Source organism: Chenopodium quinoa, unplaced genomic scaffold, assembly GCF_001683475.1.
Source record: "Chenopodium quinoa cultivar QQ74 unplaced genomic scaffold, ASM168347v1, whole genome shotgun sequence".
NCBI lineage: Eukaryota > Viridiplantae > Streptophyta > Magnoliopsida > Caryophyllales > Amaranthaceae > Chenopodium > Chenopodium quinoa.
Window position 1 is genome coordinate 107,104 of NW_018743602.1, and position 16,711 is coordinate 123,814.

Genomic DNA, 16,711 nt, shown 5'->3' on the forward strand with positions numbered 1-16,711 from the left:
CTAATGACTATTCCTAAATCGCACTATCGTCACGATTTAGTTCACGTCATTCAACCACAACATGCATATGACCATAAACATGGAGTGACTAATAAGTATAAGCACAAGGAAGATTTAATCACAAATATTCCAAATTAACCTAGCCTAACATACATCAAACTCAAAGTATATCTTCACCAAACCCCTAGCAACAAGAAACTACTCACTAGTCATAACTACAACTACAATCATGCTAAGCAACATTATAACCAATGAAATGGTAAGAAAGACAAAGTTTTTATCAACTAAATTAACAAGAGTAGAAGCTTTAATCATAAAAGCAAGAGACAATAGAGAAATATACCAAAACCTTCATTGAAATCCAAATAAAGAGCCACACATCATTCAATCTTCAATCTCCAAGCTTGACCATACATCAATGTTGCAAAATTACTTCTTCAAAAACTAAAAGTAAAACTAATGTTGATAGACAATGAGAATTACACTAAAAGCTATATGATTGTTCAATACAAAATTTTTCTAAAACAAAGACCTAGGAATTGATATTTTTGAGCTCTCTCCTTGGGTTTCTATGCTAGTTTTTTTCTTTATCTTTTTTCTCTGCCCTTTTAACTTGGGCTGAAATTGGGATTTGAATCAGCAGCAGAGAGGCGCGCCCGCGCCCAACAGTGGCGCGCCCGCGCGTTATATGATGGCGCGGCCGCTCCTAGAAATGCGCGCCCGCTCCAAAGAGGGTATTTAATGGTTGATCCCGCTCATCAGCGCGCCCGCGCTCTATAGATGCGCGCCCGCTCCTTTGGTTGCGCGCCCGCGCCATTCGTCTGGTTTGGACTTCTTCCTGTTTTGCCCTTATCCCTTCCATCTCTGAATCAACAGCATACGCCTGCAATCATGGAACATGAAGGCAAGGCGTGATACAACGAAAGGGGAGGGGAGTATAGACTACCTAAACCACATGAATACACATTACGCGCCACAAAGGTAGAATACTCGAAATAGGAGGATCATAGCAAAAACATACTAAAATGAACTGAATTATTACTAAAACTACTAGAAAAGACTATCCTAAGAGCGACATAAATGTCACTCATCACAAGAACACATTTCTTGCGATTTAGCATGACCTGGTGCCCCCTGAGTGTGGCGAATGTTTCTCGGAGATATGTAAGATGGTCCGTTTGGAGTTTGGATTTAACAATCATATCATCAATATATGCCTCCACATTCCTTCCTATTTGATTAATGAAGACTGTATTAATCATTCTTTGGAAGGTAGCAGGCGCATTCTTCAAACCAAACGGCATCACAGTATAGCAGAATAAGCCTTGGTCAGCGACGAATGTCGTCTTTTCCTGATCTTTCTTCCACAAGGGTATCTAGTGGAAGCCTGAGTAGGCGTCCATGAAGCTCATCAAGGCATGGACGGCTGTAGAGTCGACCAAACTATCGATCTTTGGGAGAGGATAGCTATTCTTCAGACATGCCTTGTTCAAGTCTGTGTAGTCTGCACACATGCGCTAGGTTCCATTTGGCTTCTTTACAAGTACAACAGGGCTTCTTTCTTCACCATGGTTCCTCTTCTTTTGCCTTACTAGCTTCTTTTTAGGATCAACAGCAAGTTTATGGACGGCTAAATCTGGGCTGATGCCCGGCATCTCGTCCACTTCAAAGGCAAAGATGTCTTTGAATTCAGTCAACAAGTGGTGCAAGTCTGCACCGAGTTCAGCAAAAGCAGTCGTCCCGACCTTAACAGCCTGGTCGGGACGAGAGTCATCTAGGACGATGTCCATGTGTTCACTAGCCGGCTGGGGACGGAGCTCATCCGGCCTTTGACCGGTCAGTGATTGCTATTGCCTATCTCTTTTCTCGGCCATCATTTGGTTGGCCTTTCTCTTTTTGCCGGCTACTGTTGCAGCAGGCGCGGCTTCCTCGACGTGGTCAAGGTCAGTAGTTTCTCCACTAGGGTCGGCTGCGACCATAGTGGCTTGACATCAGAGAGGTAGCACTCCCTGGCCATCTTCTGATCTCCTCGTAGGGAGCCGACTGTTCCATCATCCCTCTCAAACTTGAGAAGCATAAGAGAAGGGATGATAACAGCTTGGATTCATTCAAGATAGGGCGCCCCAAGATCATGTTGTAGGCCGTCAATTCTTCAACAACTAAGAACCGGACCACCATGTGGCGTCCCTCCCCTTTCTCGCCCAGACGAATGGGTAAGTCTATTCGTCCTACCGGATGTACCACACCACCCCCAAATCCTACTAAGGGATGAGAGACCTGGTGCATACTCACGGGCTTGTACCTGAGCTTGGCCAGGCACTTGTGACTGATGAGATCAGACGAGCTCCCAGTGTCAATGAGGATCCGGCCAACTCTTTGGTTGGCCACTTTGCATTCGATGACAATAGGGTCATCATGCGGCCTCTTGATTTTGCCCTTGTCCTCCTCAGTAATAACGACGTTGGGGAAGTAGTCCTTAGACGCCTGTCCCTCATCGACTGAGTTAACATCGAGGCGCCTGACATAGTCTTTATTGCCCCGGATGGTAGGGCCGCCTCCAGCGAAGTTTCATCCGTATCCGAGCTATTAGCAGAGTGGGGCTTCTTCTTGGACGACTGTCTAGGGTTAGTCTGCAAGGTAACCTTGGACCTCATGATATAAGACTTGAGGACTCCTTTATCAGCCAGACGGTCCAACAGCCGCTTGAGGCTATAACATTCATTGGTGTCGTGGCCAATATCCTCATGGTAGTGGCAGTATTTGTTTTTGTTCCGATTTTTGGCGGAACCCTTCATAGGAGCCGGCTTGTCAATAGAGACCCGGTCCTTAATCTCCATGAGGATGGAGTAACATTCTTTATTGAATTCGTACTTTGGAGAGTACGTCTTCGCTTCTCTCTTTTTCTTCTAGGACGGCTGTTCAGAGGATTCAGCCACCCAGACTTGTTTTCTTTCCTTTTCTTCTTTCTTAGTCGGCCTTGATGGCCGACTCTCTTTTTTGTCAGACCTCTTTGAGTCCGATAGCTTACTGATGTTGCAGAGCTCGGTCGCCTGTATGTAGGCGTCCGCCTCCATCAGTGCCTCTTGGAGGGTAGCCACCCTCTTTCTGACGAGGTCGAACTTGAAGGCCGACCCGTCCTTCAGACCTTTGAAAAAGATCTGTGTAAGCTATCTCATCAGGCAACCCTTGAATCTGAATTTTCATCAGATTGAAGCGCATGATATATGAGCGCAGCCCCTCCTTCTCTCCGTGCTGTATGGCTCCCAAGTCAAGACTTGTCCTCTTTACAGGGATATTCATTGAGAAGTTTGACGCGAACAAGTATGCCAGCGTCTTAAAGTTATTGATGCATCCGGCGGGCAGGTTGCCGAACCATTGCTAGGCGACGCCTTTCAATGTGGCCGGGAAGAATCTACACCAAGTAGCATCATCCAACCCTTGTAGATACATAAGGTTGGTGTATGCCATCAGGTGATCTTCTGGGTTTGAGGTACCATCATAAGTGCCTAACAACACATTCTTCACCTTGGCCAGCTGTGCGGCCTCAGTTATTTCCTTAGAGAAAGCTGAAGGCTGTTCCCCAAGTTTTAGCAGTCGGAGCTGCCAATCCAAAGGCTGGATATTGGGTGCCGCCTGCCCCTCGAAAAGGGTAGGCTGCATATAAGGTGGTCCATAAGGCATGTGTGGCTGTTGAGGCACATACGGGGCCGCCTGGAACATCTGAGGACAAGAATGGGCGGACAGGTCGCCTGTCTGGTCTTCTTGGTTTGATGGAGAATACCTCAGCGAGGCATTCTAAAAACTGTCATTGAAGTTTGACGTGGAGGCCGACTCCGACAGTTGCATATTCTTCTTTTGCTGGATTATCATCCGAGTATCGGAATATGTTTTCTTGGAACCATCCGGTTGTATATGCCGGATGGCCTTCCTCTTCCCTGGCTCAAGGAACCGAAGTCCGGCCAAATTTAACAAGGGCTTCTGTCCCTCCCTCGGTTTAGGGTAAGGAGTGGCCTCTCGGTCTTTGACCGGCTTTTTCCTCCCAGAATAAGAGGGCTTCTTGGCCGACTGTTCCTTGGTAGGGACAGTCGTCCCTTTATCAATAAGATCCTTTATCTCCCCTTTGAAACTTGTCATGACGGTCATGATCTCGATTCTAGTGATGGGGGTGGATCCTTCGGCTTCCTGAGACTGACCTATCGACTGGCCGACTGTTTCACTAGGGCCTGCCTGGTCGGTGTTCTGTTCCGTCCTTTCGGTGGGTCGGATGCGGCGTGTCCTGAGGGACCCGTCAGGGGCCGTGTGGGTGGCAACTTCATAGTCGTCATCGGTATCTTGGTCTAAGAAGACCTGGACGTCGGTCGTAGGCCGTTTCTCATTAAGAGGTGGTACAGGTTCTTGTGAAGTCATCTTTGAAGTACTCTCCCCACAGACGGCGCCAAATATTTCGGGGTTTTTTTATGTCCTTTGGGAGGGTTACAATTGCAAGACTGACTTCTGGACGCCTGTACCTGCAAAACAACGGAGACTCCGATGGGTTGGAGCTCCGCCTCCAACGATCAAGTTAGAACGTGTATGAGGAGTAAAGTGCGGAAAGTAAAGGGTCTCTCTCGGATTCCAAGAGAGAATCTGCAATGTGTAATTGCTCAGTTCGAGGTATCAGATGTCTGACTTTCTCTAATGAAGAGTTAATGTGAATTGAATATGTTTTAATAGAATGTTTCTAAAAGGGAAACATCTCCCTTTTATAGGGTGTTGGAAAACGTGCCCAATACTAGGTTTCAGTAAACCTAGGGCTGATTGGGCTTTGCCTGGAACTTTGGGCCGTAAGAGGCCAGCTTTCCTGTTTGGCAATTTGTCTGCCACGTGTCGAGGCCTGATTGGTCCACCTTGGACCTCTCACGAGGTGACACGGGGCAGACTATGATTGGTCCACATGGATGACACGTGGCAGGACTTGAGTGGTCCACGTGGCGGGGAAAAATCCCCTAATCAATGGCCCCTCACGGGGGTGACGTGGCATGCCATGTGGCGCCTGTGATAGGTGTCACGCCATGATTGGCTAACGGTTTTTACCTTTTTTTTTTTTTTTTTTTTGGCTTTTACTGTGGCTTGTTCATGCTAACGTGATTGCAATTTTTACGCTTTTGATGATTATTGCTTTTTCCTTAGTTTTAATTTAATTGTTTTCTTTAATCTCATATTCTTGTTTTTATTATGTTTAATTTAATCGCTTAGATTAGTTTAGTTTTAATTATGCACGAGTAGTTTAATTCTAGGGTTCTTGGGGATCCATGATTAATACTAAGGATGATTTATTTTGTTGATTGTTAATGTTTTGGGTTAATTTCCTATTGATTGTTATAATGCTATGCAATTAGATTTGTGCAGGTTTAATTGTATGAGTTATGCAATATTGATTCGAGATTTGACAGATGAGAATCGATGTTTAGGCTTAGTTTCAATAGGCATTTTAATTTATAAATGGTTAAGTCAAGATTCGAGAGATGTGATTTAATACCAATAGATTAATTCTGTGATTATAATACGTAGCGAAAGCCCTTTATAATCTGGTTAATTTATGCATTGATAATTGATTGTTATGTTTTATCCCGGAGTATTAATTATTGGTGAACCTGTGACCCTAGAACTTTTATTATTGATTATTTCCCTTAGTTTAATTATTGTCATAGTATAATTCTCATAGTTCTTACTCGTTTCTTGATAATTTAGATTATAATAATTTATTAGGAATAAAGGAACATTGTTTTCTTGTGGATTCGACCCTACTTCCCTATCTATTTTAGTTAGTGGTTTTAGGAATTACTTTTGATTAGGTGATACGACTTTAGCCTGTCAAGTATAGGTGGAGATTGCCTTAAAGAAGATGAAGCCTAAGAAGACGGTTGGCCCCGATAGTATATCGATAGAGGTGTGAAGGTTTTTGGGTAAGATTGGTATTGATTGGTTAAAAGACCGGCGTCTCTAACAAGCTATGGGAACTACAAGCATCCCACAAGATTGAAGGAAGAGCACCTTGGTCTCGTTCTATAAAAAAAATTAAAGGAGACGCAAAATATTGTTCTAACTACTGAGCGATCAAGCTTATGAGCCACTCTATTAAGTTGTCAAAAAGAGTGATTGAGCATAGGTTGAGGGCTTGTACAAGCATACATTTTGGATAACCAATTTGGTTTTATGCCTACTATGGAAGCAGCCCATTTGATAAGATAAATGATGATGGAGTGTTATAAGGTAAAGAAGAAGGATCTTCATATGGTCTTTATTAATTTAGAGAAGGCATATTACAAGGTGCCAAGAGAGGTACTTTGGTGGGCAATGTTGAAGAAAGGTATCCCACGAAGGTACGTGGATTTGGTTAAGGATATATGTAACGGGATGTGTGGAGGGTTGACAAAGGATTTTCCTATAATAATTGGATTGCATCAAGGGTCTGCATTAAGCCCTTTTCATTTTGCAACGGTTCTAAATAAAGTAGTGAGACCAATTCAAGATGAGGTTCCATGGTGTATGATGTTTGTGGATGATATCATATTGGTGGATGAAACTAAAGATGGGGTTAATGAGGCAAATGTTGGAATCTAGCAGGTCCAAGCTAAGTTGGAGTTAGACTGAATATTTGATATGCCGCTTTGGTACTCAGAGGAGGACAAGCGATGATGTGGTGAGTTTGGATGGAAATGACGACTTGTCGAATCGGAGTAGCTCTTTTCGAACAAAGAAGAGACCATGAGTGAACCTTTTAAATATATTGGGTCGATCATCTAGAAAAATGGTGACATTAATCAAGACGTGGCCCACAGGATTAAGTTGGGATGACTTAAATGGAGAGCGGCCATGGGAGTGTTATGTGATCGAAGCATTCCCTTACAGTTGAAGGGGAAATTCTACAAGACTGCCATAAAACCAGTGTTGCTCTATGGTACAAAATGTTGGGCTTCTAAGAAGGTGTACATTACAAAGATGGAGGTTATGGAATACGCATGTTGAGGTGGATGTGCCGGAACACTCTGAAAGATAGATTCAGAAATGAGGTTATTCGCAAGAAAGTGGGTGTGGCAGGCATTGCAGACAAACTAAGGGAGACTCGCCTGTGTTGGTTTGGGCATGTAAGACGGAGACCCGAGGGTGCACCGGTATGAAGAGTGGTAGAGTGGGACCATGGAGGGGTTAAACGAGGGAGATAAAGATCGAAAATGTCTTGGTTGGAAAGAGTTAGGAAGGATATGAAGTATATGGATTTGCATGAGAATGAGGCATTTGGTCGTAAGGGATGGAGGAAGAAGATTTGTGTTGAATGACTACACATAATAATCACTTTTGGTTCATGTAGCCGAACCCACTTATGAGATTAAGATTCTGATTGATAGATTGATTAAGGTGTTGCTTTATGTAGTATTTTCTTTCTGTTGCTGATCCAATTCTGTGACTAGTTTTGGTTCTTTTGAATAGGAGAAAGAATAATATTCTAAGAAAATTCTAACTGAAATTGTAAAACTAAAAAAATGATGTAGTTGGGAATAATAGTACTCTAAAGAAAATTCAAATACAAATTTGATAATTATTATTTGAAAAACTATAATCCATACAGTGCTGTAGCAAATATGCATTCAAGGAACAATCTTAATTCCATCTGTTTTAGAGTCTTTATTTGGCTCTTGGGAAATGATACTAATGATGTATTCAAGTTCCTCTGTAACTTCTCTCATAGAAGGTCGATTCTTCCGTTGTTCATCCACACATGCTACAGCAAGAAGACCGAATGCTTTCATAGTTTCCAGTTCTAGGTTGTTGGCCTGCTTTGTAAGTCCTGCATCAACGGCATCAAACAGTTTCTCTTTGTCTGCCAACTTAGTTACATAAACAGCAAGGTTCACATCATCTTCCCTGTTAAAATCTATAGCCTTCTTGGAAGTAAGGAGCTCTAATAGAACAACCCCAAAGCTGTAAACATCACTTCTATCAGTTAATTGGTAATTCTGATAGTATTCTGGATCAAGGTAACCAAGTGTTCCTTGAGCACCGGTAGATATATGGGTTGCCTCAGTGTCGACCAGCCTTGAGAGGCCGAAATCTGAAACTTTGGCATCAAGTTTTTCGTCTAGTAATATGTTACTTGATTTGATATCCCGGTGGAAAATGGGTGGCTCAGCAGAGAAATGGAGGTATGCAAGACCATCAGCTGTTTGCTTAGCGATGAAGAGTCTTCTTTGCCAAGTTAGGGTCCCCCATTCGTTGGAGTAGCGCCCATGTAGGTGCTCAAAGAGTGTTCCGTTAGGAACATACTCATACACCAATACTGGCATGTCTAGGTCAAGACAGCAGCCAAGCAATCTGACAAGACTCCGATGATTTACTTGGCACAGGATGCAGACTTCATTTAGGACTTGGTCCATTCCTAGAGTCTTTCCGGGCTTTGCCTTTTTAATTGCAGCTAGTTTTCCATCGTCTAAATTACCCTTATAGACTTCACCAAATCCACCTACACCAAGAAGATTTTCCTTGGAGAAGTTGTTTGTTGATCTCCTCATCTCTTTACCAGAGAATAATTTAGCAGCTTTCCCATGGTTGTGGGCATTTAATACTTCTTCACGTTGCCTGACCAGTCTGCGATGAGCTTCTCTTTTGATGAGCTTCTTATGCTGCTGAACTAGTACAAAAAATATTACGATGATAGCGATTCCACATGCTGCAAATGTTAAACCTGAAGCAATAACATTCAGCACATAATCTTAAATATGACTTCACTGCAGGGAATGGAGAGTTGGAGAAGTAGGGAGAGGAGAGGTGGTGGTTGTAGGAGCATAATTATGTACCGTGATATATTTTCTTTCGGTTTATGTGATGAGGACAGCCTCTTTTCTTACACTTCCTGACTGAAATAGCAATGTGACCTGGTGTTAATTCATATCATTTAAGCAATAGAGATAGCATAACAGAGAAGCAAGTAGTAAATCATTAGTTCATGAAGAAGTTTTGAAGATGCTCGGGAAAAAAGGTAATATTGTTGAAACTATTAGCTAATGACTGTTCATTATGACTGTTTCCTCTTAATGTTATGTTAAAATCATTATGACTGTTTCCTCTTTATGTTATGATAAAATCATTCTAGATTACTGGTTGTTCCCTAATGTTTCGTATTAATCTGCAAAATACTACGGAGTAATGTTTTATTCAATGGTTTTTGTTTGAAGAGCCAACACCATCAAATAAGCAATTCTTGGAGGAATAAATCCCATATACAGAATGTGTTGTGGTAAACATAAGTTGTTTTCATAAATATGTAGCTAAAAAAAAATATGAAAGAAAAATGATGCAGCAAAATTACTCCTTTTCATTTGAAAGTTCAGGTCTAATTTTCTTTTAACTGAGAAGAAAAATGAAAGACTGTATGTTTACCGATTTTTCTTTTGCAGAAATTTAAGATACTTACCATCACAAGTTCCTTTGATCAGATTCCATTGAAGTCCTTTATTGCAGAAACACCTCTTCTTTGATCCTGCAACAACACGATCAGGCAAACACGTTGAATTTTCCAATCCATGGCAATCTAAAGACGATGTGCAGAGAGGTTCAACAGGTTCATCCCATTGTATCTGGACCCCAGATTCTGGCCACTTTTTTACAGGTAAAGTGGAATCCAATCTAACAAAGCTCTCATATGATGTACAACCAGTCAAACCAGTGTCTGAAATGTCAAGTCTGTAGGCTGTTTTGGAACCCCCAGTTGTGTATGAGCAACAAGGTAAACCTTTGCACCTTGTATTCTTGTTAGCATTGCACAGACTGCCTGACGTGCAATCCATAGACGATAATTTCACAGTTGAATTCGTGCAGTTCATCATCAGGATAGTATTAGTGTTACTAATACTAAAGGGCAGGCTTTGATTAAGCCAGATTCCCCCAGATTTTAAGTCCAGTCTTGCACACCTATTTCGGTAGTACTCCTGTGGACGTATCGTTAGTCGTTGGATCTTTGGGGAAATGGATGTGATAAGATACGATGATCCATTGAGAGTATCAAGCCATAGCTTTCCTGTGGTGCACCTTACTTTATACAATTGGTCACCACAACTTTGTGAAGTGCTAAGAGGATAAGGTACCGCAATTTTCCTACAATTTGGACACGAAAGTTTGGCTTCCACTTTTCGAGTAACAGAAATATCAGAAAATAGAAATACTGTAACTACCAGCTGCAACAATAACAGCTGTCTATAATTCTTCTCTGCATCCATCATCTGTGTTACAGTATCAACAGAGTGCTGAAAAATATTGTACTGCTTCTTCCGAGGTCATGATTTGAGATGTAAAACATGTTACAGTATGTTTTACTTTCTTTGGTGGATAATGGAGAAGGTTTATTGAAATTCTATGATTATTCTGTGTTTAGGCATTGTCAAAGGTGCTCGTTCGACTGATGGAGTTCAGACAAACAGACCTTATTTTTCCAATTTGAAGTTTACATATCTAATGTATCAGGATCAGAAGTTAAATTTTTACTAGTGTGATTAAATAAATAGTACATAGGGACTAGGAATCCAGAATCCTATTGATAACAGATTAGCTGTATCTTCCTAAGTATTAGTATTAATATATCCTTGGTATCATGATACTCGTATTAGATATAATTAAAATTTATTCTACAAAGAAACAAGGTTATCACCGATGCTTGTTGATCAAATCCATGTCTTGGTTTATGTTGTATTTTCATCTTCGCATTGAAATCAAAATTAATGCATAATATATTGTCCGAGGATTAGTTCTTGCCTTGGTACTAGCATATATTCTTACAGCTTCAATGTGTTTCTCTCGTTTAAAGAAAAGTTGTGACCCCAAGAATCTACTGTATGTTGGCCATTTCCTTCATCTTCTTTTTTCCTAAGTAAAGTTTTGGATCACGAGACACGTTGGAAGCTCCATGTCCTATGGGTGCAGGGGTGAGAACTAGCATTATTCCTGTAACCCAGGACTAAAATGCTTTGTTATAACTCTACCTCAGAGAACATAATTTTTGACAGTTCAAAAAGATTTGCACTCTCATTAAAAGAGAGCTTCTGTCTGCTTATGCTAACAAGATTTTGATTGTTAGCTTAAACTGCAAAACGTAAACAAGAGTATAGCAGATGACGGGATAAATTAAACGCGTTCAGTCACTTCGTCTGGAACTAATGATCAAAAAACCCTTTATAATCTTGAGTAAGATATTATACTGAAATTAAATATGTTTTTGACAAAAAAATAATTCAATTTTTTCAAGAACCTTGATTTAATTATAAAAGAGACTATATAATCGGACAATTCGTAAATGCTTCCCAGCAATCAATTTTTTCAAGAACCTTGATTTAATTATAAAAGACTATATAATCGGACAATTCGTAAATGCTTCCCAACAATCAATATGTTACATGCTAACAACATATTAAATTTTGCATATTGTATATTGAATTTCAGAGTAATCTTTATATCTTGAAATCCGAGAAAAACAACTGTATATATATCTGTTGAGCTATTTTATGTTGAGCGTTATATCAAGTATGAGCATTATACGTTTGATATTGTTTCAGTAACATCGGAACGCATTACCATGTTCAGTGGAATTTCAAGATCCAAGGCTAATTAACCTTTTTTTAACTTTCCCTTTTCTTGTAATACACTAACCAATGAAATCACACTTTCAAAGTACAAGTATTTGGATGAGTGAAGGCATTCTAGTTATAAATTTATGCGATGTGAATGTCATGCTATGTTTAACAGAAACATTGTCGCGGGGATTAGTTGTCAATTAGAATTTGAACTGTCATACCGACACCAAAGGCAAGATTAATTGTTAATGTAACACCAAATACTACATCAAATTCTTGACTACTATCTTACATTTTCACCTGTGAGTTCTCTAATGTAACAGCAAAAGTAGAAGTCATTTTATTTTGGATATATAACAAACGTGTCAAAAATGTGAAATACAGAGTTTACTTGGTAAACCGAGTTAAATTATTATAAATAATCGTTGGTTATGCTAATGAGATATGATCATATATGGATTATTTGTAGAAAACAGACAAAATCCATGTATTATTTAAGAGATTCTACTAAGCAAACATGATGCTTTGAGGCCTTTGACCCAAGTGTTCATCTTCTGAACTGAAAAAAGTATTCAGCAAGATCTGCTGTGTTCAATTTTATTTTGCACCTTTGTCTTCAATGATGTGAAGCATATACTCTATCTCGTCCGTGACCTCTCTCATTGAAGGACGATTGTGCCGTTGCTCGTCCAAACAAGAAATGGCCAGAATTCCAATCAACTTCATAGTTTCCAGCACTAATTTGCTGGCTCCTTTTTTCAGAAAGGAATCTACTGCATCCAGCAGTTTTTGCTGATTTACCATTTTCCTCATGTAGGAAACAAGGCTTACATTTTCAACCTCTCTGCTAAAATCAATAGCTTTCCGTGTTGTAAGTAGCTCTAGCAGAACAACACCAAAGCTATACACATCGCTCTTGTCTGTCAATTGCATGTCGCGATAGTACTGAGGATCAAGATACCCCAAAGTCCCCTGAGCACAAGTAGTCATATGTGTTGCTTCGTTATCCACTATTCTTGAGAGACCAAAATCTGAGATCTTGATATCTAGCTTTTCATTGAGTAAGATGTTGCTTGTCTTAATGTCTCGATGAATGATAGGAGGAACAGAAGAGAAATGCAGATATGTAAGGCCTTCAGCTATCTGACGTGCCATTGCCAATCTTTGTTTCCAATTCAAGGGTGCTTCAATGTGATCACTAGAACAAGATACGTGTAATCTATCATAAAGCGTTCCATTGGAGATGTATTCGTACACCAGAACTGGCTCCTCCAACTCAACACAACACCCAAGTAGCCTGACCAAACTCCGATGATTCACTTGGCATAATATCCGTACTTCATTTAGCACTTGATCATTACCTTTTGTGTTCCCAAATATAGCCCTTTTTACTGCTATTACAGTGCCATCTTGTAGGATGCCCTTGTAGACTTCACCAAATCCTCCCGAACCAAGGACATTTTCTTTTGAGAAATTTCCTGTTGATACTCTTATCTCTTTTGCTGAAAAGAGCTTAGCTGATCTCCCACTTGAATTGTTTGCATTTAAGATCTGTTGACGCTCTCTTACTAATTGCTCACGTGATTTTCGCTTGATTCGTTGAAGATGGATGTATACTAGGATTGCAAATGATCCTAGAATTGCTATAGTACCTCCTGTGTATGTTAAACCTGAAACAAAAACGCAAATTTTTTATCTTGAAATATAAACTGAACATGATTAGTCAAAGAAACTCCATGTATATTTATAATTCTAGTTGACGTATTTTGGTGTGTGTAAGTTATTTAGCACACATTGGCAAAACTCATAAGTTCATGTACCTGCAATCATCTTTTTTCGTTTTCTTTCTCCGCGACATTTGCTGGTTTCACACTTCACCTCTGCAATAGATCAAGAGTCCAATATCATTAGATGGACGTTTAAGGAAAATCTTGGAACAAATTCATCAAATGGTAGTACCTGACATAATTGACATTTCAGTTTCTTATTCATTAATTGAGAGTTATTGAATCTATTAAACGATTCCTATGTAGCACAATGGAGCTTCATCAATCAAAGCAAATATGATGCTTCTGTTGCAGCACGACATGTAATTAAATAATCGTAGTTTATACAAGGCTTACTGTGAAACTAACTTCAAAAGTCAAAGATTAGAATAAAATTTATACTCCTCCGGTATATATTCCGTAGATATATTACTTGATAGTGTCATAACTCCTAAATTTGACTTAGTTATGAAATTTGATTTAATTATGATTAATTTCATACTCTACATTGTACAACAAGTTGCATAATTTATACTCGAGCTCTGTTTCACCATATTAGAAGTTAAGAAAGATTATTTAACTTACTAGAACACGCTCCTTTAATGGGATCCCATTTATATGGCACTTTGCAGAGGCATCTCTTCGGTCCTTTTGCAGCGCTAGGCACACATGATGACTTTGGCAACTTCTTGCAGTCTATATCAGTTGAGCAGACTGGTTCAGGAGGCAGAACCCAGTTTATTGCTACTCCAGGCTTTGGCCATTTACTTACTGGCAGTGGAGTATTCAATGACAATCCTACGAAACTTGTGTACACAGCACATTTCTCCGGTGCTAACTTTATGTTGTGATCATTTTGGGAACCTCCTCCCGTAAAAGAGCAACATATATGTTTATCCTTACATCTTGATGCCACCTCTTTCTTTTCTTTCATATACCTGCAGAAAAATAATGAAGACTAATTTGTAACTACGACAAAAATGCCTAAATGATCAGAGAGGAAGTAGCAAGATCATGCCTGAAACAGATACTACTGGACGAACAGTTCATAGCTGATATAAAAGCAAGAGGTTGACAGTTCAGTTTAAGAACAGTGTTGTCGCTGCTGATATTAAAAGGAAGCTTCTCGTCGAGCCAGAGACCTCCAGCATGATAATCAGTGGTGATGCAGGTACTACCATTGAAGCTTGGAGGATGGATTATCAGCTGTTGGCTCTTTGGCGTTATCGAGGTTATCACGTAAGATGAACCATTTAAGGCATCAAACCATAATGTTCCTTTTGTGCATCGGACCTTATACAATGGACTGCCACAGTCTGGTGAAGTGCTGAGTGGAAATGGTACAGGCTTTGTGCCGCAGTTGGGGCAGCTTAGCGTCGCAGTGGCTGAGCTGGTGATGGGGAGAAGCAGTGCTAAGTTGAGCAGTAGGAGATGAATGGAAGAACTATTTTGCATTATGTGGATCGGAGCTGAAGAAGGATCGTGTGTATGAGTACTGCGCATAGTGATTGCTATTCGTAAACGGAGCTTGCAAGGCAAGTTGTCACTTGTAAGATTAGTGTACTCGGAAGTTGAAACAAAGTGCACAAGTTTCTTTGTTGTGTCAATCATTCTCTCTCCCTCTTTTATTGCTTTCGAAGCTTCTATCATAGTCATCAATTTCGGTAGAATATACGGAGTAATACCAAGAGTACTCCCTCACGCGAAGGGGTATTCACCGGTCCAAAACTGGATCGGACCTGGACCGGACCTGTTGGGATCGGGACATAAATTAGGGGATTTTGAGGACCGGAGACCGGACCTGATTCAACAGGTCCGGTTCTGGGTCAGACCTGAAAAATCAGGTTCGGTTCGGATTTGGACCTGAATAGACCTGTTTTGTTATTTTTTGTTTTTTTTTAATAAATAACCTATTGGACCTGCATATGGACCTGTTTTGTGATTTTAGATCTGTTGCATAATTTAATAATTACATACAATCCCAAATTATCAATTACAATTTTTTTTTCTGATTTTTAGACCTGTTGCATAGACCTGTATATGGACCTGAATAGACCTGTCTTTGATTTTTGAATTTTTTTTTTTCTTAAAAAAAATAAAATAAAATACAATTTTACCGAGTTTCAGGTCCGGACCTGAAAACCCCGGTTTTGGACCTGATCCGGACCGGAACCGGAAACCTTGAATTTCAAGGACCGGGACCAGACCTGAATCTACAGGTCCGTCCCAACAAGTTCGGTTAGGGTCGGTTTTCAGGTCCAGTGCTGTTTATGCACACCCCTACTCACGCGTGTTTTTTTAAGTGTTACACTTACCAAATGCGACCATATTTTTTTTAATACACATCCCTTTTTAGCAAAAAACTACATTCATTACTTTGTATATCTCTCTTCTGTTGGCTCTCACCTAAACCTACTACTACTAATTTTAATTTTTATTATTTCTTTCCTCTAACATTCACTATTTTCAATAAACTATTAACCACATTATCCTTGTACAATTTTTTTAATACTCCAACACCCCACTTACCTCTTACTCCCTCCGTCCCCGAATAATTGAGACGCGTGTTGGACTTTTTTACATTATTCATATATTAACTTTGAATATAGTTTTTTATTCACATAATAAAAATATATTTTATCATAAATTATGTCGTTAGATAGGTATTGATATGAAGTTTCATAATATAACTGTTTCAGGGTTTTCTGATGTCCTGCGGGAGAGTTACAATTCCGGGACTGGATCCGTGCGCCTGTACCTGCAAAACAACGGAGACTCCGGGTGGTGGGAGCTCCGCCTCCGACGGTCAAGTTAGTACTTGTTTGAGGAGTAATAAGTGCGGAAAAAGTAAAGGTTGGGCGATCGGGTTCCTCTAGGGGAGGAGTGATCAGTGTGTTTAGGTTCTCTAGTTGAGAGTAATTAATTGCAGAATCCCCCTTAATGTGGATTAATTAGAGTATTTATAACCTTAGGAAATGTGTCAAGTACTAGGTTTAGGCTAACTTAGGGCTAGCTGGGCTTCCCTTGGAAATTGGGCCTAGGTGGCCTGTTTGGCATACGGAGGCCACATGGCGTGACACAACTGGTCCATGGTGGACGGATCAGCGCCTGACACGTGGCAGGCTTCTATTGGCCCATGTAGCGGACACCTGGCAGAGCCTGAATGGTCCACTTGTCAGATAATGATTGGTAGGGAAAAATCCCCTAATCATTTGCCCCTCACAGGTGGCAAGTGACTGTTCACATGTCACCTGTGATAGGTTTCGGCCTGCAACAGGCGACAACCTGCTACAGGTGTCGCCCTATGACGGGCCGGACATTTTTCCCGCTCGCTTTTTGAATTTG

The 16,711-nt window shown here is 40.5% G+C and overlaps 1 protein-coding gene and 1 pseudogene across 1 annotated transcript; both read right to left on the reverse strand.

Moving 5' to 3' along the window:
* Positions 1–7,628: 7,628 nt before the first annotated feature.
* LOC110682858 (wall-associated receptor kinase-like 20) lies at positions 7,629–10,256 on the reverse strand. Its single transcript, XM_021859201.1, has 3 exons — positions 9,452–10,256; positions 8,835–8,894; positions 7,629–8,722 (listed from the first exon to the last, which is right to left on the reverse strand). The coding sequence occupies exons 1-3, from the start codon at positions 10,254–10,256 to the stop codon at positions 7,629–7,631; spliced, it is 1,959 nt and encodes a 652-aa protein (XP_021714893.1).
* A 1,882-nt stretch (positions 10,257–12,138) lies between these two features.
* On the reverse strand, positions 12,139–14,871 carry LOC110682856 (annotated as a pseudogene).
* Positions 14,872–16,711: the final 1,840 nt, after the last annotated feature.